Here is a 22713-nt window from a genome sequence, read left to right as displayed (position 1 = left end):
ACTTGGTGAACTGCGTTCCAGTAGATTGCCCTGGACATTTCCATGGCTCTTTCATTGTAACTTTGACCAATTGGATGAGCAGGCACATTCCCTGGTATTGACTATCCTGTCCCTGAGCAGGTGCTCCCTTATGTTTTTGTTTTCCTTGCTGTACCACATTTCACAGATTGGAATAAATACAACAGGTGAGCAGGGACACATCATAAACAAGCATAATAAAACTCAATTCAGCCTGAATATAGTTTCATGCATATAGTAATTAACATCTCAGCATCTCCTGTCTTAAAATATGCTCCACCAGAACAAACAACTTTGAAATTCAGTAGGTTTCACAGGCCCCATTGTATCCCTCCATTCTGGTTCTTATGCCCTCTGCTGGTAACATGAGAAACATGTTCACACTACTATCAAATCATGCAAGCTATAATGTATAAATCTTCTGTCCTTAAGTATCTTAAACTCATGGATGTTTAGCTAAAGCTATAAGACTAATTGTAAGATTTATTATGAACATGAAGTGGTGTAGTGGTTTAAGGTCCAGCTGAAAAGTTATGTCTATCCGCAAGGTTCAGGCTATAAACAATCACCATTGTGCCCTTAAGCAAGGCTTTTAACACCAGGTTTCTCCAAGGGGATTGTTTCTGTAATGAGCTGACTGTAAGTCACTTTGGATAAATAAGTGCCTGCTAAGAGCAGGTTCTGCTAATCTTTAATGAAATGAATATATAAGTGACGCATGGATCAGTCATGATCTTGTTAATTATTTGTCAGGGTTTTACCAAGGTAAAACTTGCAAGGATTTGGAAGGCAGCAGAAGGTCACGTGAAGGCCAGCACCCCTGCTCATCCAAACAGCTATTAGCATGGCGTGACTGCAAGGAGGCTACTGGCAATCTATTCTGGGCGAGTTGTTTTGCACAGCGGCAAGGGATGGGCTGTAACTGAAAGTGCTGATGGGACTCCCATGACCCCCTGGGGCCAGCTTGTTCTGAAAACCCCTGGCTACCCCACCAGAACAATCCAGGATTGGGAGGGGTATTGTCAAAGTGCTTTGTCCCAATGACAGGGGTGGGGAGTGGACAAAGGATGGCCTCTACAGTAGGCATGGTATAAATGGGTAATCACCAGAGCGCAACACACAGTTTACTGTAGATCATGGCAGTAAGGAGCCCATTTTTTCCACTGTTACTAATGCTTCTGGGTCTGGCGCTGGACAGAGCCTCCACCCATGCATTCAACCCCAGTCGCCTTCAACAGCACAAAGTCCTCCACCTTGGTGAGAAATTAGATGAACGCTGACCACTGACATCTTTCAAGTGCATTTCAAGTGGTGCTATCTTGAGAAAAAAAACTGAATTTACACTTATTTCCATGTCTTTCTCAAAGATCCAAATATGGATTTCCTTTCCTTCTTTCCTCTCCTGGTACAACACCTTTCATTTGCTTCCACATAAATCCTGTGTACCTTGTGTTTGCTTGTCTACATGGTACTTTAACTGACATTGACTTAAGTGTTGTTCTGTCCTTAGACTGGCCGAAGGACTGTGGCCTGGCTCATTTCAAACCAAACACAGTGGAGCGTATCGTGTCGGGCAATGAAGCGAGACCCCACTCCTGGCCGTGGCAGGTCTCACTGCAGGTAAATTACACTTGAAATGACACAGCATTACTCAAGGTGTAACAAAAGAGTCACTGATGCTTGTATCTATTTCAATAGGTTCGTCCCAGAGGCAGTAAACATTATGTTCATGTGTGTGGAGGGACTCTGATCCATAAGAACTGGATTCTTACTGCTGCCCACTGCTTCCAGAAGTAAGGCAAATTATAAGTTCATCACCTGTAGGGCAGAACTTCGGGCGTTGCTTGAATTTTGTGTAGGGCAACTTTCCTGGTTGATTTCCCCTGACGGTGCCCCTGCCCAAGAGTCATTAGATGCTCATTAGATGTCATAATCAACCGATTTCAGTTTTGTATCCCTCTCGTTGCCCAGGGGAAAAGCAGAGGATGCTAGTAGCTGGCGTATTGTTTTGGGTAAGCATCAACTGAAAAGATCAGAGACCGCTGAGCGTATTTTCCCAGTGAAGAGGATCTACAGGCATGAGCACTTCCGTTATCCAGCCCACAGTGAGCTAGACTATGACATCGCATTGGTTAAAGCTGGCACGGACATCCTGACCAGTAACTTCATCCGTTATGCCTGCCTGCCGCGCAAGCAGATCAACCTTAAACCGGGGCACTACTGTTGGGTGACCGGCTGGGGGGACACACGAGGTAAAATCTGCATCATAAGCCTTTGACTTTAATGTATTAAAATTAGTACCTTTTGTGCTAACAAAGTTGGGTCTTGAAAGATGATAGCTGGTGTACCTATGAAATCCCAGATAAAGTGTAAGGAGTGTACAGTAACACCCTTACTCACTGCAGTTTCTACCATAGAAACTGATTTATTTTATGCCCCCGAGGCAAAAACAAACAGCACTTTATTGTTTTGTTGATACTGAGTTTGCAAAGGGAGGTGATCCACTTATCCAGAACATGGGTTTGGCATCTCTTCTTAGGCGGGAAAGAAAATGTGTCACTTGCTGAGGCACTGAATCAAGCTCGACTCCCAATCATCGACTACAAGACCTGCCGGCAGAAGAAGTTCTGGGGTGACCGCGTGCGAGACTCCATGATTTGCGCTGGGTTCCGAGATACAGAGGGGACCCCAGCCGCATGCCAGGTGAGAAAACTATTCAATGGGGAAATTTATCATGCTGTCCCATCTTCATCTTCAACTTCAACTATTCTTACCTTCTCTGTTGCCCTTCTTCCTACAGGGTGACTCTGGCGGCCCTCTGCTGTGTCAGGTGGGGCGTGACCGCTGGGAGGTCCATGGGATTGTGAGCTTTGGTCCTATAGGATGCACCGTGGAGAACAAGCCCAGCGTCTTCACTCGCACCGCAGCCTACATCCCATGGATAGAGGCTACACGCATCAGGGACTTCTTCTTGCACTGAATTCCCACCTCTAAGAATTCCTTGCCCACATTTGTAGGCACAGGAAGAGTCGTGATAGCAACTGATTAAGTGCCATGTCCCGGTCTGGGTCTGGCCCATGGACCTGCTTATCCATTTGTGGTCCGTGCACTGAGAGCTGTTGTACATCATCACAAACACCAGCCACCAAGTTAGGGTAGTTTGCACTGGTTTGTGGGTTGTTTCACCGCTATGCACGTGACATTCTCCTGGGCTTCGCTGTAGTACATGAACTGCAAGGTTTTGACTGCTTTCAGCTAAATCACATTGATCTTCACATTGTGTTCATCAAGCCAAGCAACATTTTCTGTAAAACAAGTCCTGGCTATTCTACATTACTCTCATCAGTTCAGTTGGCCTTGTTTTTTTCTGTAAGGAATGGCATGTACATTTGCCCTCTCTTGGACAAGCGGGTATTCAATCCGTAAGGTGCTTTGACGGTCAAAGTCAAGTAGTGATAGAACATTTCACCTATTGGAGGAGACAGTCTCCCTTTGATACAGTCTACTCCAGTGCTTTTCACTGAACAGGCTACGTAAATTCCACACAGGATGGATATTTACTTTACACTTTAAGCCGCTACAAGGAATTTATCCTGATAATTTACATACATTTCTTTATAATCATTATTTTGAGAGGGAGCTTTAATTATTATAGCATTGAATCTATGCATATATCACTCATTATAAACAAGGAGAGTGAGTTAGTGGTACAATACTGCTAGGACAGGATGATTTTTCAACCAGAATTATTATTCTGGTTGAGAAATAATACTGAAAGAAATGCTTTCACTCATAAAAATATGATGTGTGAATACTGTAACATATAAGGTCATAATGAGGGACATTCATTCCGGATTATAATTTCTCTGTATTCTACACATTGACAGTATAAATAAAGGCTGACCTGCTTACAAATAAATCATTTGTAAAACAAGACCCCTATCAATTCATTTCTTTGCAGTCAATACAGTTAAAACATTTTAGTACATTACAAAGAACATAAGCCTTGGAATCTGAAAATGGTTAAATTATTTTATTAGTTATTTTATTTTTATATTTTAGTTTTCTTTATTTATTTAGAGCTAATTAAATACAGGATGGTTTAGTACTCCCAGTATGAAAGACTGACCATTCATGCACAGCAAACAAAATACAACTCTATTTTAAAGCGGAACTCAGTAAGATTTGCGAAGCTCCCCCTACAGGTTCCTTCAGTGAATCACATTGTCGTAAATACTCCAAGTGCAGCTCTGGACTACAACGACTAACGCTCACCAGCACAGAAGTTTTGCAAATACAGTACAAGAAATCTCGATGGAGGTGGGTAATTTTCGAAATTGTCTTATAAAGTCATAATATATACATTGTTTTTGAATTACCGTAAAGCATTTTGTCACTCTCGCGTGAACGTGAACATTAGGCGAGATTGTGTCGGGTCGGCGAAGCTCAACTTGCAAGTGCTGTTTTCTGGCGTAGACATGCCAGAGGGGGTTAGTGCACGCCTCAAACACACCACTACAAGTCAATTGACCATAGTAAGGACTTAGAAAACTATTTATGAAGACAAAAAAAGTTACTTAGTTCTGCTTTAACACCCTTAAAATACAAATAAAGAGCCTCAAACAGTGGAAACTATCATTTTATTTTAGATGGTTGCAGAGAGGAAGCAGACAGTGTAGTCACCACTGATAAAATTCATCAATCCACAATGAGAACAGATAAAACCACATCATTAAAGGATACAGACTTCCTCCAACTGCAACTTACACCAAAAAAGACATGTGCTTGAAGAACTGTACATAATCATAGTCAAGCTACATAGTCCACACAGCTGGAGGCAGTCTGGTTCTTCCATTTAAATATTACACCTAATGTAACTGAAGAAGTCTGTGCACATGTGGTGGTCCATGGGTTTCTTAAAAAAAAAAAAAGAAATTCGATGCATCTCCAAAAGGGGGTGATAAAGAGTAAGAATAGGCTCAGAGTCAAAATAAGTCCATGGTTTGAGCTCTCAGTCATCCTCAGTAATGTGAAGGCGATCTCCCCTTCAGGTGATCCCAGTTGTTGTAAAGAGCATACAGCCCTGACATGGCTAAACCAACGAGACCTCCTCTGGCAGCTCCTTTGAGTCCACCTGAACACAGTAAATATATGTAATGAATTCATATAACAAATATTATGTTCATTAGATTAAATCTGTGATTGCCACAATATTTAACACTTAAGTCAATGTGACTTTTCCTCACTTGTGGATTTAAAAAGCATCCCTGTTAATGTTCCAGCTGCCACTGTGTTGAGGTCATCCTCTGCACCTCTGGCCTTCTCAATGGCCACACCAAACACACTATACAAAAGAGCTGTTGAGAAAGAGAAACCAACATTTATGCATGTAATCTCTTTGGGCATGTTTACACATGTTTTACTGATCGGATAGCTATCTGATTTGTAGAAATGGTTCCATTTACACTTGGCCAGATAAATGTGTCTCCGCAAAATGAATATAAATACCATCTTCAATTTCTGCACTATATGCAAATTTAACAGAGTTCATGTCAATGAAAGCAACATATATATGAGCTGCTTTTTATTTATCATTAGCTAATTTCAAGATCAAAGACCGCAATAGGAGATCAACACTTGTAAGATAATTTAGTCTCACTACTTTGAATGAAGATTTGTTTTGACCATCTGCGACTTACTTTCAGTTTCATTTGCGGCAGTTTGAGCGTTGACTTGCTGAAGAGATACTCTGCGACGATTCGTGTTGCAGTAGTGCCATCATATCTGGCTATATCAGGCTCTCATACTTTAACTTTAAATTTTGGGAGGAGTAAAAGATGCATTTACACTTGTCCAGTTTCGTTTGGAATGCATCTCAAACCATTTCCTGAAGTGGTTTGAGTGATCGGATTTAAATCAGTCTCGAAAGCGTTTCAGAGGACATTTATACCTGGTCTTTTCGCGGTCGGATAGCTATCCAATCAGAGAAAACACATGACGTGACCAGGTGTAAACAATCCTTTTAACAAATGGCAAAACAGGTTGTGATACTCTTTTACACAAGCTGTTTGAATTCCAGTGCATTTCTTACCCACAGATCCTAGTGTGTTTGCCCACGATGCACCTTGCCGTGTGACCATGTTCAAAATCCTAAAAAAAAGATATTCCATAAATCAGTATTACAGAAACACCAAAACTGAAATTAAAGTTATTGAACCAAAAAAATTTGGTCATTCAATTTGGGTAATTGAACTTGATATGGTGTTCACAGATGAAAGTAAAGTTTTTCGGCAATGACCTGCATCTCAATATTTCGGCAGAACAATTTAGTAATTTAAATAAAACACTATGATCTTTTTGGTGATGGTGAAATTGCAGCTTATCCACATGTGTGGAAAAAGTAGACTGACAGAGTCAAAACAGAAACTAATAAAAAGCACTCGGTCAATGATTTGTGCCCTCCAAAATTATTTTGGCCTAACTCCAATTTTTTTAATTCATTTTTTTGCTGTTTGGGCCAAATATTTGTAGTGCACCACTAAAAATACATGTTCACTGCATTGCAGCAAATTTGTAAGTCCTATTTGTCATAATTACACGGCATATCAGCATTATATCGGCCATTACCCACTCCGTGGACATTCAAAAAGACCCTAACTGAATTTTCTATACAGTAAATTAAGTAATCAAAGTATTTACAAAGGAACAGACACTTACTGTACGTTTCTGGGTTTGGACCATGGCATGTCTCTAGTTTCCATTAGGCCCATACGGAGACCATTAAGTGTCCCAAAAGCAGCGCCTTTAAAGTAATAAGCAACAGTTAAAAAGGGCGAAGATAAAAGACATAAGACTGATCAAAGTCTGCAAGGAGACAGGCCTCACCTGTTATACAGCATCCCCCAATGGTGAAGAAGGCCAGCTCAAAGCGACCACGGGTTTTATTTGCCCCAGTTGGCAAAATGAACTCATCTGTGTCCTAAGAGAGCAAGACAAGCACCATAAAAGTGTCTTAATTGTAAGGTTGTGCATCATATTTTTTTGTAATCTGTACACAATACAACCACACTAGTATACATTACAGCATGTGTCAACTAATGAAGGCAGACTTTAGCCTACATTAAGTTTCCATTTTGACCCCTTAATTCAGACTCTAACATGAGCTAGATTTCGTAAATTCATAACACAATCATTTCTACCACACAAACCTTCAAAAAAAACCTGAAATGTAGCTGTGGTCTAAGAGAAACTCACCTGTACAAGGTAACGAGGGTCAACATTGAGGTACGGCGAGAGAGGGCTCATACCAGTCACTGAGAATGACAGATAACGCTCATTATACATTATAATAAATATATAGTCTCATAGCAACTCATTTGACCTTAAATTGAATCGGACTGTTAAAATTAGTAAAGCTTAGACACTTATCACGTACATGGTACTCCTGCGAGCTCAGTATTTGAATACTCAGGGTTTCCTCCACCGAAAAGGCTCCCGAGTCCTTTAAATCCTCCTGATGCAGGCGAGTTGTTATCCATGTCTTTAGAGATGATACAGAGAAAACCGTCTCGACGACCAGACTTCTTCCTTACCGAACCGGTAAATCTGATGAACGCTAGCGACACCAAACGATTTTCTTAACCGACAGTGTTGTGTTGTTTATCATCTGTTGAAAATCCCACATAGATGTCACTGTGCTAAATTGTTGTCAAGAGTTAATATTAGATCATTACAGAGTTTTCAGTCTCTGACAGTGAGTTTCTACATCTCTGACCTCCACATGCTGCCCTGCCGTAAAGTGAAAGGACACTGCTGACGTAACACAGCCGTAAAATTATTCGTGTGATTCCTCCATAGACTGTAAAAAATATCGAAGATTTCAGTAATATATGTAAATATAACATTAACAATAAACAAATATTAGCTGAAGTATCGTATGCAGTATCAACATGAAACGTAAGCGATACAGACATGAGGCTATTTGTGTTTGAGAGACTTGAAGAGACCTGACAGAATTTGCCAGTTGATTGCACGACATTTTACGACCACCCGTATTTTGTTGTGCAACTGTTTTTTTATTATTATTATTATAATTTCAGAACAAGCAAGATGCTATATAAACAGAAGTAACATTCATGACAATGGCATTAAAAATACATTTAAAAATAAATTTAAAAAAATTAAAAATACTTAGGAAATAAAGTAAGTCATGTAGCTGTCAGATATACCGTTGGGTTTAAAGGTTTAATTTTAAAACATTAAACCAACGGTTGGGTTTGTATTTGTCCATATTTGACCCAAACATGGGTTGAAAGAAACAACCCAGCATTTTTTAGAATGTATATCTATCTATCAGACATTAATGTTAATGTTATTTGTTTCTTGAAAACAACAAAAGAACAACTTGAAACTTGAAAGTGTAATTACATTAAATTCTACCATGGCATTACATTACATTATATGGCTGTTTTAATAACTTATAGGCCTAATAATAAATTAATAATAGGCCTAACAATAATACATTTTTATCCAATATTTAAAATGCATTATAGTTGAGTACTATGATATCTTCTTCATTATTTTCAGCTACTTTTGTATTTGATGCTGATTTATGGGTAACAGCCATAATTGTTTGGATTGATAGTTTGTTTCATATACACTGCCCTCCAAAAGTTTGGAAACGCCCTAGAAAAGTGGGGTTTTGGACAATATTTGCATGAATCCTTTTTAATTTGTGATAATTTTGCACTGATAAGGGACAACACAAACTACGAAAACATATTTTATTATATAAACAGTTTATACATAGAAAAAAAAATTAAATTTTTGATTCATCAAAATATCCACCATTAGCAGCTCTGACCTAAACTGGGTTCTAATTGGTTCATTGTTTTCTAAACTTAGTTGGCAATAAATTGTTGAAGCTATTAAGCTGTGCTGACCCATATATCTTTTACAAACCTGGGCCAAGTTTAAACCAGTAACCAGGCATCACAGCTGGCAAAGGGGCATGTCTGACTTTGACATGTATATATTGCCATTATTATGTAATCAAAATGAAAATTATTATTGCTGGTCTTCAATGATATTGTCAAGTTACTGTAATGTATTTGCACCAAAAAATGATAAGGATTTATGCTGATATTGTACGAAAACACATGTACACTGTGTTTTGGATATGGTTGAAGAAGAATCTCTGACACCAATGATGATGCTTTCCCACTAGATGGCAGGCAAGGACAAATTTCAAAATGTGTCTGATGGCGTTTCATGAACTATTTCTTTCTTCAACAGTTGGATAGTTTTTTTCTGCTTCCTTTCAGTTTATTTGTTAGTTTGTGTGAGGTAATAGATCCACCTCACACCAAATCATGTGTCACAATAAAGCATGTCCCGCAATGCATGCTTGAAAGCACAAATGGTTGTTTAGCACCATAAAGGTTGTCTTCAGATCCTCCTAGCTCGCATGAGATTTAAGAGGAATTCGCAGTGTGGGAGGATGCTGAAGCTGAATTCTATCACCATTGCTAATTTTTTTCTGTCTCTTTCTTTTCCACCCCTTGAGGTGGAGCAATAACGTTTGCCATTGTTGTCATTCTGTGAGCTCAGACTTCCTGGCATCCACACTAAATTACCCAGGGCTTTCTGTGGGAGCAGAAATGGCTCACTGTTCCCCAACAAAAAGACCATTCACAGTCAGTGGAAGGCCTCCTATAGACAGCCCACAGTGCTGAAGAGAGCCAGAGGCAGTCGAATGGAGACAGGCACCCCGAGGAACATGGCCGCACTGGGAAATGACTGTGATGTCATAATGAATGCATCTCACAGAATATCTTTTTATCACGCTTGTGTTTTATCATCACACTTTGTTGTCAGCCTCTTATAACTTTTTGTGCCAAAACTCAAACACAACAACGTTGAGTACACACAAAAAAGGACCCCAAAGGGGGTGTTACCATGGAGATATGAAAGCTGTGCAGAGCCTCTGTTCCTTAAACTAGTTTTGAGGAGATGAGAGGGGAGGACAAGAGGGGGTGGGGGTTCAAAGGGGTCCTCTGAAACCTTTCAGATGAAGACTTAAAAGCCATCACTCTTTTTTTACTCATAAAAAAGAAGACACATGCTGTTGCTGTCTGAGATTCATACAACAGATTTAGATATTTTTGAATTTCCATCATCATTACTCCAGTCTTCAGTGTCACATGATCCTTCAGAAATCATTCTAATATGCTGATTTGTTCAATTATTATTGCTGCTCAGTTGTTAAGAATGATTCTTATTTTTAATATTTTTTTAAAAAATATTGAGAAGCAAAAACTGTTTTCAAGATTCATAATAATACGCAATGTTTCTTGAGCTCCATGTTAGAATGATTTCTGAAGGATCATGTGACTCTGAAGACTGGAGTAATGATGCTGAAAACTCAGCTTTGATGCAAATGTATTCAAATAGAAAACAATTCTTTTTAATTGTAATAATATTTTACAATATTACTGTTTTACTGTATTTTTGATCAAATAATTGCAGAGACTTCTTTTAAAAACATTACAAATCTTAATTATCCCAAACTTATTGCAAAATAAACATGTTAAAGGGTTAGTTCACCCAAAAATTAAAATTCTGTCATTAATTATTCATTCCAAACCCATAAAAAAGTTCATCTTCAGAACACAAATGAAGATCTTTTTGATGAAATCTGAGAGATTTCTGTCCCCCCATTGACAGTTACGCAACTGACATTTTGACACTGCAAAAAGTTCATAAAGAGATTATAAAACTAATCCATAAGAATTGAGCGGTTTAATCCAAATTTTCTGAAAAGACTTGATTGCTTTATATGATGATCAGATTAAATTTGGGCTTTTATTCATTTATTCATTTAATTCGAGATCTTAATTTGTGTTCCGAAGATGAACGAAAGTCTTACGGGTTTGGAATGACATGAGGGTGAGTAAATAATGAATAACCCTTTAAATACAACATATATTAACAGAAACTGGGAGCAGGAGTGTCACTGGGGTTTCTGGGCCCCCTGGGTAACTTTTCCAGGGCCCTTAGAATTGTCATAAAGAGTCAAGAGTCAACAACACACATACTGTTGCAGTTTGAGAGTCATACAACCAGTGTTACAATATTGCATTACTCCCTAAAAAGTAACTAATTGAGTTAGTTACTTTTTATGAAAAGTAATGCATTACATTACTTTTGCATTACTTTTCTCACCGGGGTAAGGCTTGCTTGTTTGTTTTTTAATAACAACAAAAAAAAAGTTTTATTTTTGACAAATGTTTAAGGCCCTTTCACAACAAAAGTGAAATGAATAAGCCTCAGGCTGAAGAAAATGCATATTTACACCTGTACAGTAGAGGGCGCAGCTCAAACAAACCTTTCAGCTGTGCTGCCAATCTAGATTAAAGAAGAATAGGATACAGGAAACGGAAGTTCAACACTCTTTTTTGTATGGTTGTATGGTTGAATTAGATCATTGAAGGTAAGCAGCAAAGACATTGGTCAATAAAGTGAGATTAAATACATAAAGTATATTTGTGTAAATTAATATAATTAATTATTACAGGTTTGTGTAAAATTTCACTGTTTGCATTTCAATGTTTTTATTCATTTTGAGGAATACAGCGCACACAACGCCTCTGCACTTTATTTCTCTCAACATGGGGACAGGAGAGCTGTCAGTCAATAAATGTGAAAAAGTAACTTGAGTTACTTATTTGGAAAAGTAACTTGGATATTTTGTTGTAAATTAATGCGTTAATTACTAGTTACTTGAAAAGTAATCTGATTACGTAACTCGTTACTTGTAATGCGTTAGCCCCAACATATGTAAAAAATAAAATCACCTATTATTGTACATCAGTGTTTTATGACATTTATGGCATTTTAACCCTTTAAGGCACAAACAACACTAGAGAGTTTAAATGTTCTACTTTGATTTGCTTTCATGTTACAGTCAAACAAAACTTGACAGACTCCTGGAAAACTTTTTCATATACGAAACAACTCAAGTTAAACAGAATCACCTGTTTTAAAGTCTCTGGAAACTTGGAATCCACCCAAACTCAACAGTTCCCCCTTAATGTGGATTTGTTTCGTTAAAGCCCAGCTGACACTTGCAATAGATTTACGTAAGCCTTATAATATCCCAGATACAAAGTAAGATCCAAGAGCCATAGTTGTCCCTTGGCTTAGCTCTTGTCATTTCAAGCTCCCCGTTATTCTCTGGCAGTGCTTTAGGACTTTGGCTTGGCTGCAAATGTTCTCCACTGTGGCCTGCCAAGTTCTGCTGTCCTCTCCCACCAGTCTGGACAGTGTCCAACCTTGTGGAGCCAGTGTGGGGGGCCAGGACCGAGCCAGACCCCAAGCCCCATCCCATGAGAGCAGACAGGAAGGGCGGGGGGACCCCACAGAACGAGAGGAAGAGGAATGGGGACACCAACATAAGACAGAGAAGCATCCTACAAGTTCAAACACACCATGTGTGTGTCTGATGTACAAGTAAACTCAGTTCCTGTACATCTTAACTTGGAAAACCCATTGGATGTAACCGAAGCGTATCAGCACCCTACTGTGCGACTCCGCTGTGGCGTAACATCTGTTGTGTCATCCTGTTTAATTTGCTGCGTCCTTTATATCCACCCCACCATCACCACCTCTGATATTTCTCAGATCTTTAGCTATGAATAGAAACAATTACACAAGCTAGATAAACAGCGATGACTTCCTCTCTTACATAAACACTGATGGAAGTGTCTGTGGAAACGGATCTTTAATAGAGCAGAAGGAAGTGTTCCTTGAGATTTGTTCTGTCCGAGCCCGTTGGGAGGACATTCCCCACCCTCTCCATATCCTCATGCTGGACATGTCTTTGTGGTCGTCATTGTTTAAGATCAAGTGCGGTTTGTTTCCTAGAAGACCCACACATATGCTGACACCCCCCTTGGTTCAACAAAACTGAGGGAAGCTGATGAAATCCTGATTTTTCAAGCGAACACAATCATTCAAAGCTGAATGGGAGGGATGTGAGTCGAATGCTGATAAACAGAGAAGAACAAAATGTTTATGTTTCATTATTTAGAAGTTAATTTTTGAGTGGTGTGAGACTAAATTAATCTGTCCAATACAATATTCATATGTCACCTAACTACGATATATATTACAACTAAACTATTAAAACTGAGTGTCAGCATGTGTAAATTAATTAATTGTGAATCCAGAAGTTTAAAGAACTTCGTTTTATAATGAAACAATAGGTATTTTTTACACCTTGTTTGTATCTTGACTGTATGTTTTTTTTTTTAGCATTTTAATTAATTTAGGTTGCTTTAATATATTAATAATAATTGTGGCAAGCAGGGCTGGGCCAAGAGCCATGGGAACGGAGCGAGGCTGGTGGCGCAGGTGCTAATGAGCGTCACCTGTGCTCCACACCTGTCTCGAGTCCCACGGAGGAGCACGGAGGATGAGAAAGGACCAGGCCTGGGATATTTATGCTGTGTTTTGTTATGTTTATATACAGCAGTCTTCCATGAGGGGCTGACGCTTTACTTTCGTTTTGTTGTTTGTTTATTTTAGTCATTAAAATTATGTCGAACGTTGGGCGTTTCCTGCTTCCTCCTTCCCTGAGCCTTGAACATTATTACATTTGTGCTTAAACTCAGGAGGAAAGAGGGACATGCTGTCAGAGAGCCCTCTTTTTACTGCTGAGGGGGATCGCGGTGGTGCTGGAGTGATTGTTCAACAGGTGGGACGGAGAGCTTGCTGCCGTGCTCCTGGGTAGAGGAGGGGTGGCTGCTGTCCGTGAGGGGATGGAAGAGTGTCCGCCATTCGCGGGAGGCCAGACCTGCTGCCGTCCACCATGATAGGGAGGAGCAGGCAGAGTGAGGGAATGGGGAGCTCGCTGCCGGGTGACCGTAGTTAGAAGAGCCATTGTCCGTCCAACCAAGGAGCATCCAGTACCATCGCATGGCACCGCGAGGGAGGGCCTCTCGGCTGGTTGAGGACTGAGCGGCATTGTGCCCGGGAACTGCACAAATTTTTTTTCTGTCTCATCTCTGTCTCTCCTCATCCTTCCATCTACTATTCTCTCACCTCGTCTGCCTTTACCCACTGTGATTGTCCCCCCACTAGAGCGCAGTCTCGTGGATGACCCCTGGCCTGCGAAAGGCAATGGGGGTATGTGGCAAGCAGGGTGAGGCCGAGAGCCGCGGGGACGGAGCAAGGCTGGTGGTCATTTAACAAACCTGATTCAACTCATCAGCTCATTTGTAGAGACTGCAAGACTTGAATTGGGTGTGACTGATAAGGAAGACATGCAACATGTGCAATGGTGAGGGGTCCCCAGGACAAGTTTGAGAAGCACTGGTCTAGACCAGGGATAGGCAACGTCGGTCCTGGAGAGCCGCTGTCCTGCAGAGATTAGCTCCAAACATAAAAAAAAATCCTCACCTGCCTGCTGCTTTAGTAATCCTGAAGACATTGATTAGCTTGTTCAGGTGTGTTTGATTAGGGCTGGAGCTAAACTCTGCAGGACAGTGGCTATAGGACTGACGTTGCCTATCCCTGGTCAAGGTGTTTGAAAGGTTGTAACATAAAAAATTTTAATTGCTGGTACACTGCATAAATCTTACTCTGTTGTATTGCCAAATAGCATTTCAAATATTTTAATATTTAATGTTACGCCTTTTCATATACCTGCAGTTTTATGAGCGGACATCTGCTGCCTAATTTTGTTTCAATAACAATAAATTTGCTAATAAATTTTCAACCATACCAGATTCTTTAGCTGAAATCAGGTTAAAACTGTATATTTTATGTTGGTCTAGCTAATGTGCAACTGAGGTAGTATTTTTTATTTTTTTGAAAAACAACCAATAAAATATAGTCCAGTATCTGCCAGATATTACTAAAATAAATTTGGGGGAATTCATAAACCAGGAAGGGAAGTGGACTGTTTTAGATAGGGTGTGTGGTTGAAGCTAGCAAAATGGAAATGATACCGCGTTCTACTGAAACCCTTTCTTTCCTACAGCCACCATATTGCGTTCATTTATCTACAAGGAGTCTGTCACCTCTTCCTTAAACTTTGGGTTTGGCTTGCCATTGGCATCCAATAAGATCAGTAGATTGACAAGGAAGGAAGGAAGGAAGGAAGGAAGGAGGGAAGTAAAGGGTTCTATTTTCATTTGGTAAGTTTGGGACAGAGAGTTCCGAGTTTGTTTGTGGGCATAAAGGTTGTAAAGGTCATCGCAGCCTCTGAGGGGGAAGTCAGAGTGTGAGTCAACAGAGGATACTGTGTCTCCCTCTCTCTCAAGGCTCTATACAGAAACTTACCCAGTTCATCTTTCCTCTTTGGCCCTCAGCTAAAACCGTTATCCATTCCACCCATTAAACTTTCTGCTGCATTACGGTAGTGCCTATATGTGTTTTGATAAGGTAAGCAGCGCTGTGAAGTTAAGGAGGTAGGAGGGGGCATCAGACAATGAACAAGACAGGAAATTGAGGTTTTAATTGCAGGTTAGAGATGGAGAGAGGATGAGGGAGAAAAAAAAAGGAAAGAGGGAATGATTACCTAACATAGCAGCTAGTAATTTGGGACAGGCAGGAACCATTTAACACAAAAAGCGTGGTGTTTAATGAACAGTTTGCCTTCTGTGGGAGCGAATTAATCGCACTCTCTCCTTTTCCATCCATTTCACTTTCTGTCTCTCAGTGCATGCCCATTTTTGTGCTATAACAGGAACAGTAAAGAGCTAAAATGAAAATCCATTCTTTATGCTTATTTACTCACCTTCATGTCATCACAAATATGCTGCTTTTTATAAAACTTTTTTTTTTTTTCATACATCTCAGAATGGCCACATTTTGACAAAAACACTATTAGTCTATGACTCGTGCTTGAAAGTCTTCTGAAGTCATATAATCACATTGATGAACAGACCAACATTTAGGCTATTGTTCTTTTTTTCAGGGTCACATTTACTGTTTTTTGGCTAATTTTCGCAGGCGAAATCTAGTCATTTTAATCCACACGATCAGGATTTCGCGCGAAGGCCAGAGTTGTAAGGGGCTGTTTACACGACACCATTTTCAACAAAAAAACGGAAAACTTTTTATGCGTTTTAGCCGTTTATTTCGACAACAATGCTTTGGGGGTCTGAAAACGCACACTTTTTAAAACATATTTAGAAATGTTTAAACAGTTTTTGAAAATGATACCATTATCATCTCCGTGTAAACAACAAAAACGATCTCTGAAGAAGTGTTTAGTCAGACGTGCGCGTTTGGCGCGAGTGTTCTGCCTATCTGCACGTAGTCTTTCTTTTCGTTTTTTGTTTTGTTTTTTACATTGTTGTCGTGTAAACGTACCCTTATAGTTGGTTAGGCTACTCCAAATCGTCGCTACGAACAACAGAAAGCTTCGGTCTGTTTCTCACAAAAATATGCTTTAGAAAACATGGAATATAGTCCACCAGTTGTATTAAACTCTTTTATGAGTGATGTTTTTGGCCAGAGTTTAATATCTTGATATGAACTGTAGTCGGGTAGAAAATAGAGGCATTAAGATTCTTTACAAATTATTTTTCCAAGGAAAATTTAGAGCACATGAGTTCTGAATAAAATGAGGGCGAATAATTATTATTACAGTTTTTTTTTTTTTTTTTTACAGTAAACTATTTTTTTTAAAACACAATCTTTGTTGTCAGACTGTGACAGTCACAGATTCAGCTCTGTTGCTGTTGTTTTGGATATGACCAGATTTGTTTAATGTAGGCTATGGTTGGCGACTTTGCTATAAACTGAAAAGGGAACAAAAGCTAGTAACTAAAACTCTTGGGTGCAGTGATGAGGTCTTGTGGGAACTAAAAGAGTCTGATTAGCTTTATCAGCTAAACACAGACCATTACACACAAGAGCAGCTCATTAAAACAATGTGTGAACATTTAGAAAAATGAAAAACAGTTTTTAGAAGGTTATTCAGAGTTATCTTTTTCCTTCGTGACTCCAGTTCCTCTCAACACTGAACCATTGGCGTAGAGAAAGAGTTATGACCTCTGTGATTTCTCTGAGGATATTCACTGTTCGAATGAGGAAGTGATTTGAACCTTACATTTTATAAGCCTGATGTTTGTTACTATAGTTAGGCAGTGCTGATGAGCATAGCTGAAAAATATTCCAGTTAGTGGGTGTTATTGGACTGACCTCCAGCTATTTTACAAAAGACAATGTTTGCTTCTTTTGTTCTCTTACACTTTTTAGAGAATCTAGAAAGTTTTGCTCGCATTGTATGGTTTCAATGGACTCCTTTGAAAGACAATTACTGGTGCAATCTATCCGTGGATACTCTTTTCTTGGTGACTCTTATGACTTTCCAAAACAGCTTAACAGATGGCTACAATACAAAAACAAGAACACATAATGGAGAGTGTTGAGAAAGAGAGAATAATAAAACTGTGAAATAGAGGTGGGTGTTCTTCCAACTCAAACAACCGTACCATTTATATAGATTTTACTTATTCTCTCGCTTTCTTTTTTCTGCCCCATAATCATCTTGTCACTTTCATGTTAAGTGCAGCTTTGTTCATGATCATTTAAACAGTACAGAGAAGTCTGGACCCAGATCTTCTCCATTATCTACGGCAGACCTGAATCAGATTAGTAGGCAAAGTGTTCTGGCACATGTAAAAAGCACAAGAGAAAGAGCGACCAAGTTAGTTTAATTTTTAAAACTATGATTTTAATAATCTGCTATTGCTTCTCATTACAGAGTTTAGTCCAGCATATATCAGTCAGTAAAACACTCTTTTGCTTAATTTCACACAAATCCTGCTCTAACGATTCAAAGCAGACAAAAGAAATTATTGACAGGGTTAATGTAAAGAAATCATCAAATGTTAGAACAATCGGCAAGAAAAGATTAATCAAATTATATAACTAGAAATGGTTAATAGCTTACAATTTACATAAGAAGGCACAGAGGCAAAGCAACAATGACAAACCAAACACCCCAGCAAATAATAACCACGTTAAAACTTGCTGAGAGTGAGGCTGAAACCAAATAATATTGTTCATCAAATGGGGTTTTCCATTTTCCATCACCTATGGAATATCGTCATCATGGAAAAAAATGTCTCTCTCATATCAATTTTTGTAATAAGGCATACTGTTCATATCTGGAAATGTGATTTAATGTTATTTCTCACATACAAAATATGATAGAAAAATACATTATAAAATGTTACAATGGTTATAAATAGGACTGTATATTTTCCAATGCAGGGAGCTGCTTGGGTTTGCAAAAAAAAAGGAAAAAAAAGAAAGAAAAATGACAATAATAATAAGCTTGAATGGCAAGTTGCAGTTCATTGGCATATACAATACACAAACACTCACTCACACAATCATCAGTAAACACACATGCTCTCACACACCGACATAGTCTATAGTAATACTGCATGGAAAGCAAACACTAAACCAAAAAACACAAATTAACAAACAACTCCAGTTCCTGGTCAAGCTGACAGGGTGAGAGATCCTCATAAAAACATATTTGCAGGATTTTTCCTTTAGCAATTTCCAGGTTAATAATAAAAAATAAAAAAAAATGACATGCAACTGGATCACAACCTCAAACGTCTAAAAAGTATTGCATTTGCTCTGCATAAATACAACCAATATTATTATAAAAAAAAAAAAAAAGGAGATGTATCTTCTCAAAATCCAGTTATGATAACCAAATAACAAAATGTAATCATAATTTGTTAATAGGCTTTTAGTTTCATTGTTCTTAAGCACTGAAATGGCACTGGAAGACCAACTGAAGGAAATTTATTCAGTCATTTTAATAAAACTGAAACTCATTTGCATAGAAAGGTATGGAGAAATGTGACATGTCTGCATACAAACATGCTCCTCTAGTACACTTCAATTCTTCAAAAGGAATAAAATGAGTTCTGTACTAATTAACCCCAAACCTTTAGAAATTTCAACCTGCTGAATTGAGTAACTGCTCCTTGAGATATAAGCCGAGTGAAAAATATGGAATCTAAGTAATAGTTTCATATCGATGTGCTTCATTGCTGTATAACAGATGTAGTGACGGCTCTATAAACATACACAAACATTTTCAAAAACAAACAGATTGCGAGCATAAAGGGCTCAAGAAGTACCTACTGTAATGTAGTGTGACAGGGTAAAACTCTTATTAATCATTATTTGTAAAGAAAAATTATAAAATGCACATAAAAACATTAGTTTTTGAGTGTAACGCCTGTAACATTGTTCTGTACACCTCTTGTTTTCATGATCATCGATAAAGAGGAATTGAACAGAAGTACCTGATATGTTGGCATAAAACACATTGATGGACATTCATACTTGTTCGTAATTGATGATATTGTGTAAAATAAGGCACTTGTTTGTTTTTTTTATTTAAAAAAAGACACCGTTTTGGTCTCTAAATATTTGTCATAAGGAAATAAACGTTGTTTGCTCATCACATTTTGACAATACTGCTTTTTTTAATACAAAAAAAGGATCACCTGTGAAAAATATATCATCATTTCCTGTGCAGCACCCTCGTATCAAAAAGATATTAATTGATGTTCAGTGTTTGTACACTTCCTCGTGTGTCTGAATGCTTTTCGACAGCTCTCCGAAGAAGGCAAGCATGGCTTTTACATCCCTTTTTTGGACCTATAAGTCAGTTTTAAAGTAAACTGCTGGGTTTTTTTTTTTTTTTTTTTTAACTCTTCGGGATGTTATGAGAACTGCAGTGCACAAACTTGAGAGTTTTAAACATTATGGTCAATTATTCATTTTTAGAAACAAATAAAATTATTTAGTGTGTGCATGTGAAGGGCTAACATTAGGATTTTAGGTGTCACCCAGACAGCGTTATTGCTTTATGACACTTCAGTGCAGGCTGGGAAGCCCAGGTCACCTGACCAAGGAGGTCCTCAGTTTGAGAAGGGGAGCGATTCGGTTCTGCGGGTGGTGGCGTGGGGCCATCACGGCTTCTCGGCTGTGTTAAGCGAATTAAAGCTGCTTCTGGGCTCACCAGCAGGCTGCCAAAACATAGAAGCGAAGGACGAGAGCCAGAGAACTGGTCAGCAGGCAGGCAATGGTCAGGTCATCATTGGGTGAAGAGTTCAGAGGGTCATTGGTTAGTTGCCGGTGGCGGCTGGGTTGTTAGAGAAAAAAAAAATAAAAATGGACAGACAGAGGGGAAACGAAAAAAAAAAATAAAAGGACATAAAAAGGACACAAAAGAAAAAAGATAGAGAAGGAGATTAGTTTCAGCTAGTGACGGTTGGATGACAATATGACATTACTAATTACAGCTACTGTAAGAGAAAACTGCTCAATGTCTACATTAACACAGCAAAATCATGAAAGCCTCATGATTTAACTCCAGAACCCATCTCCCAGGTGAAAATGGTTAAAGAAGCAAAAAGGCAAATCAATTACAGAGTCATTACGAATTAAACTAACAGCACTTAATAGTTAGTAGCAGTCAACAGAGTTTGGGTGTTTGGAAAAACTGACAGCAAGATGTAAAAGGGCATCAATCCTGGATTAAGAGATGCAAACATTTAGGAGGAAGGATCCTCTGACTGCTATTAAGCATTAGAGTGCTGCTTCAGTACAAAGCCACAAAGCTGCTAGTGATAATGATATGGATTCATGAGTAGTTACAGAGATGTGACGAGAGAAGTAAAATCAGAGAGTGACAGGCTAATCAAAAGATTTCTAGACAGTACAAAACGTTTGGTGGGTTTTTTAACTCAAATTTTATTGCCTTTAAAATCGGACTATTTACAAAAAAAAACAAAAAAAAATACAGAATGATACTAAAGCACATTGGCTGAAATGTAGGGCTAAAACAACACTACAAACACAAGAAAACAATTATAAAGACAAGTCTACTTGTTTCGCAAGCTGATAAACTCTTAGCCTATAACTTATAAGACAGTGTATCAAGACTGTCACAGGTACGACATCCTAAAAAACAAAATGTACCCCTTGTGGAAAAATAACATGGCATTGTTCTCTAAGCTTACATGCTCATAAATTCCCTATTAATTTACAAATACAATAGAATTTCATAAATGTTCTTGCTTTATAGTTAAACATATTGCTTTCATAAACTCATCTTTAAAAGATCACACACGATAACTGTTTTTTTTTTTCCATACATTTGACAAAATTCAAAAAGAAGCTTACTGCAAAACAACAAACAAGAAACAAACAAACCAAAAATGGAATATTTCGTCAGTTCATCTGTTGTTCTCGTGCTAACAGGCAGGCACAGTGTGTGACCGTCCCGCTTTGATAAACAACCTAACATCTCATGAGGTTTTTTGCGTTTTGTTTTTTTCTTGTTTCACTTTGCTCTGTCTGAGTAGTGCAGACTAGGAGCTGGTGATTTAAAATCTTCAGTGCAAAATACTTGTGCCATATTTTTATGATGAGAAATTTCTTGAATGGCGAGTTTAAGGGATCATAAGCACTCCCAAACACCTTTACAATGCTCCGATTAGGAAAAAATGGGCAGTGCATATGATGACTTACACTCTCAAACAAGTCCTAACCTTCATAACGGTCTAGCCCATCTCATGTGACACTGTCCAAGCCAGGTTCTAGGAATATATATTTTCCCTGCTCAGGAATCTCGGAGATCTTTCTATGGCTTTGGGCAGTAAGCCAAACAAGATAGATTTGACTTTTTGTGCAATTTCACAATTGTTATGCATTAAACTGGTCAGTTGTATTGGTCTATTAAATTATGACATGTTAAAGTCTTATGGGAGTGAAATTCACTTATATTGATCAGTAGATTCTCACGTTTACAGTTTTTTTTCCAGGAGTCATAGTTATTATATGTACAGTTTTGGCACAACCACGTGTTTGTAATATGAGTTTAATTCAGTTTCATTACAGCAATCTTTAAAAGCTGGTGCTGTAATTCCCTTAGATCCAGTTTATTCCATTTAAGGCATTTGAAAGACTTTTATTATGAATATGCTCAGTGACCCGGGCCAGAAATGATTACTTTTAACCTAAACGACAATTATCAACTGATCTATACATTAAAACTGCAGTAAAAGGTATAAATAAAATATGTAAAATGAGAACGCATTATGAAAGAATGCATTGCAAATCAGAATATGCAGAAATCAAAGTATCTTTACAGAAGAAATTCTGTAATGAGATACAGCTTATAACAAGCATGGAATAATATGCAGTATTGAAATTTCTCATTTAATATGATTAATTATACATCTGTATCATAAATTGGAGAAAACTGGCATTATATTCTAATTGCACCCATCTCCTAAACATTATTTATGCTGGTCTGGCCAGGTTGAACTATGACAAATAAGATTATGTTTCATTATTTCATTCAATCTTAAATCTTCATCCAAAAACTACATCTTGTAAAGTTGTTCCATTATTCAGAAAAAAAAAAAAAAGCTGCCAAAAACTGTTTCAATGGATCAGGATTGGAAAGTAGATTTAAATGGACACTAATGTACTTAAGCGGCATAAAATTATCTGCAAATACACTAAAACTAATAAAGGATATCAAAGGAATGACAAATGAAGAATAAACAGAAGCAAACAAACAGGTGAGCTCCATTACCCTTCATTGACTGTGAGCCTGAAGGCCATCACAACGTC

The 22713-nt window shown here is 38.3% G+C and overlaps 3 protein-coding genes across 7 annotated transcripts in view; 1 reads left to right on the top strand and 2 right to left on the bottom strand.

Annotated features, from left to right (window-relative positions):
- The first annotated feature begins 9 nt into the window (after window positions 1–9).
- On the top strand, window positions 10–3954 carry zgc:112285 (uncharacterized protein LOC561476 homolog). Its single transcript, XM_048171109.1, has 6 exons — window positions 10–1275; window positions 1529–1638; window positions 1717–1811; window positions 1990–2270; window positions 2558–2721; window positions 2819–3954. The coding sequence occupies exons 1-6, from the start codon at window positions 1155–1157 to the stop codon at window positions 2996–2998; spliced, it is 951 nt and encodes a 316-aa protein (XP_048027066.1). The 5' UTR covers window positions 10–1154; the 3' UTR covers window positions 2999–3954.
- Window positions 3955–4641: 687 nt separating this feature from the next.
- On the bottom strand, window positions 4642–7864 carry timm23a (translocase of inner mitochondrial membrane 23 homolog a (yeast)). Its single transcript, XM_048171137.1, has 7 exons — window positions 7454–7864; window positions 7273–7331; window positions 6904–6997; window positions 6736–6820; window positions 6110–6168; window positions 5265–5375; window positions 4642–5152 (listed from the first exon to the last, which is right to left on the bottom strand). The coding sequence occupies exons 1-7, from the start codon at window positions 7554–7556 to the stop codon at window positions 5040–5042; spliced, it is 624 nt and encodes a 207-aa protein (XP_048027094.1). The 5' UTR covers window positions 7557–7864; the 3' UTR covers window positions 4642–5039.
- Window positions 7865–17745: 9881 nt separating this feature from the next.
- The window catches only part of qki2 (QKI, KH domain containing, RNA binding 2), a 47294-nt gene continuing 42326 nt past the window's right edge, over window positions 17746–22713 (bottom strand). For all 5 annotated transcript variants that reach the window (XR_007182014.1, XM_048171367.1, XM_048171368.1 and 2 more), the window contains one exon: window positions 17746–20212. Coding sequence is in view for 4 of the 5 variants with exons in the window: in XM_048171367.1 (XP_048027324.1) it covers window positions 20196–20212 (17 nt within the window). In the remaining variant the exon portion in view is untranslated. The remainder of the gene's footprint in view (window positions 20213–22713) is intronic.

The sequence above is a fragment of the Megalobrama amblycephala genome, linkage group LG20 (genome assembly GCF_018812025.1).
Source record: "Megalobrama amblycephala isolate DHTTF-2021 linkage group LG20, ASM1881202v1, whole genome shotgun sequence".
Lineage (NCBI taxonomy): Eukaryota > Metazoa > Chordata > Actinopteri > Cypriniformes > Xenocyprididae > Megalobrama > Megalobrama amblycephala.
Note: the sequence above shows the minus strand (reverse complement) of the source record. Positions and strands in the feature narration are given on the sequence as shown.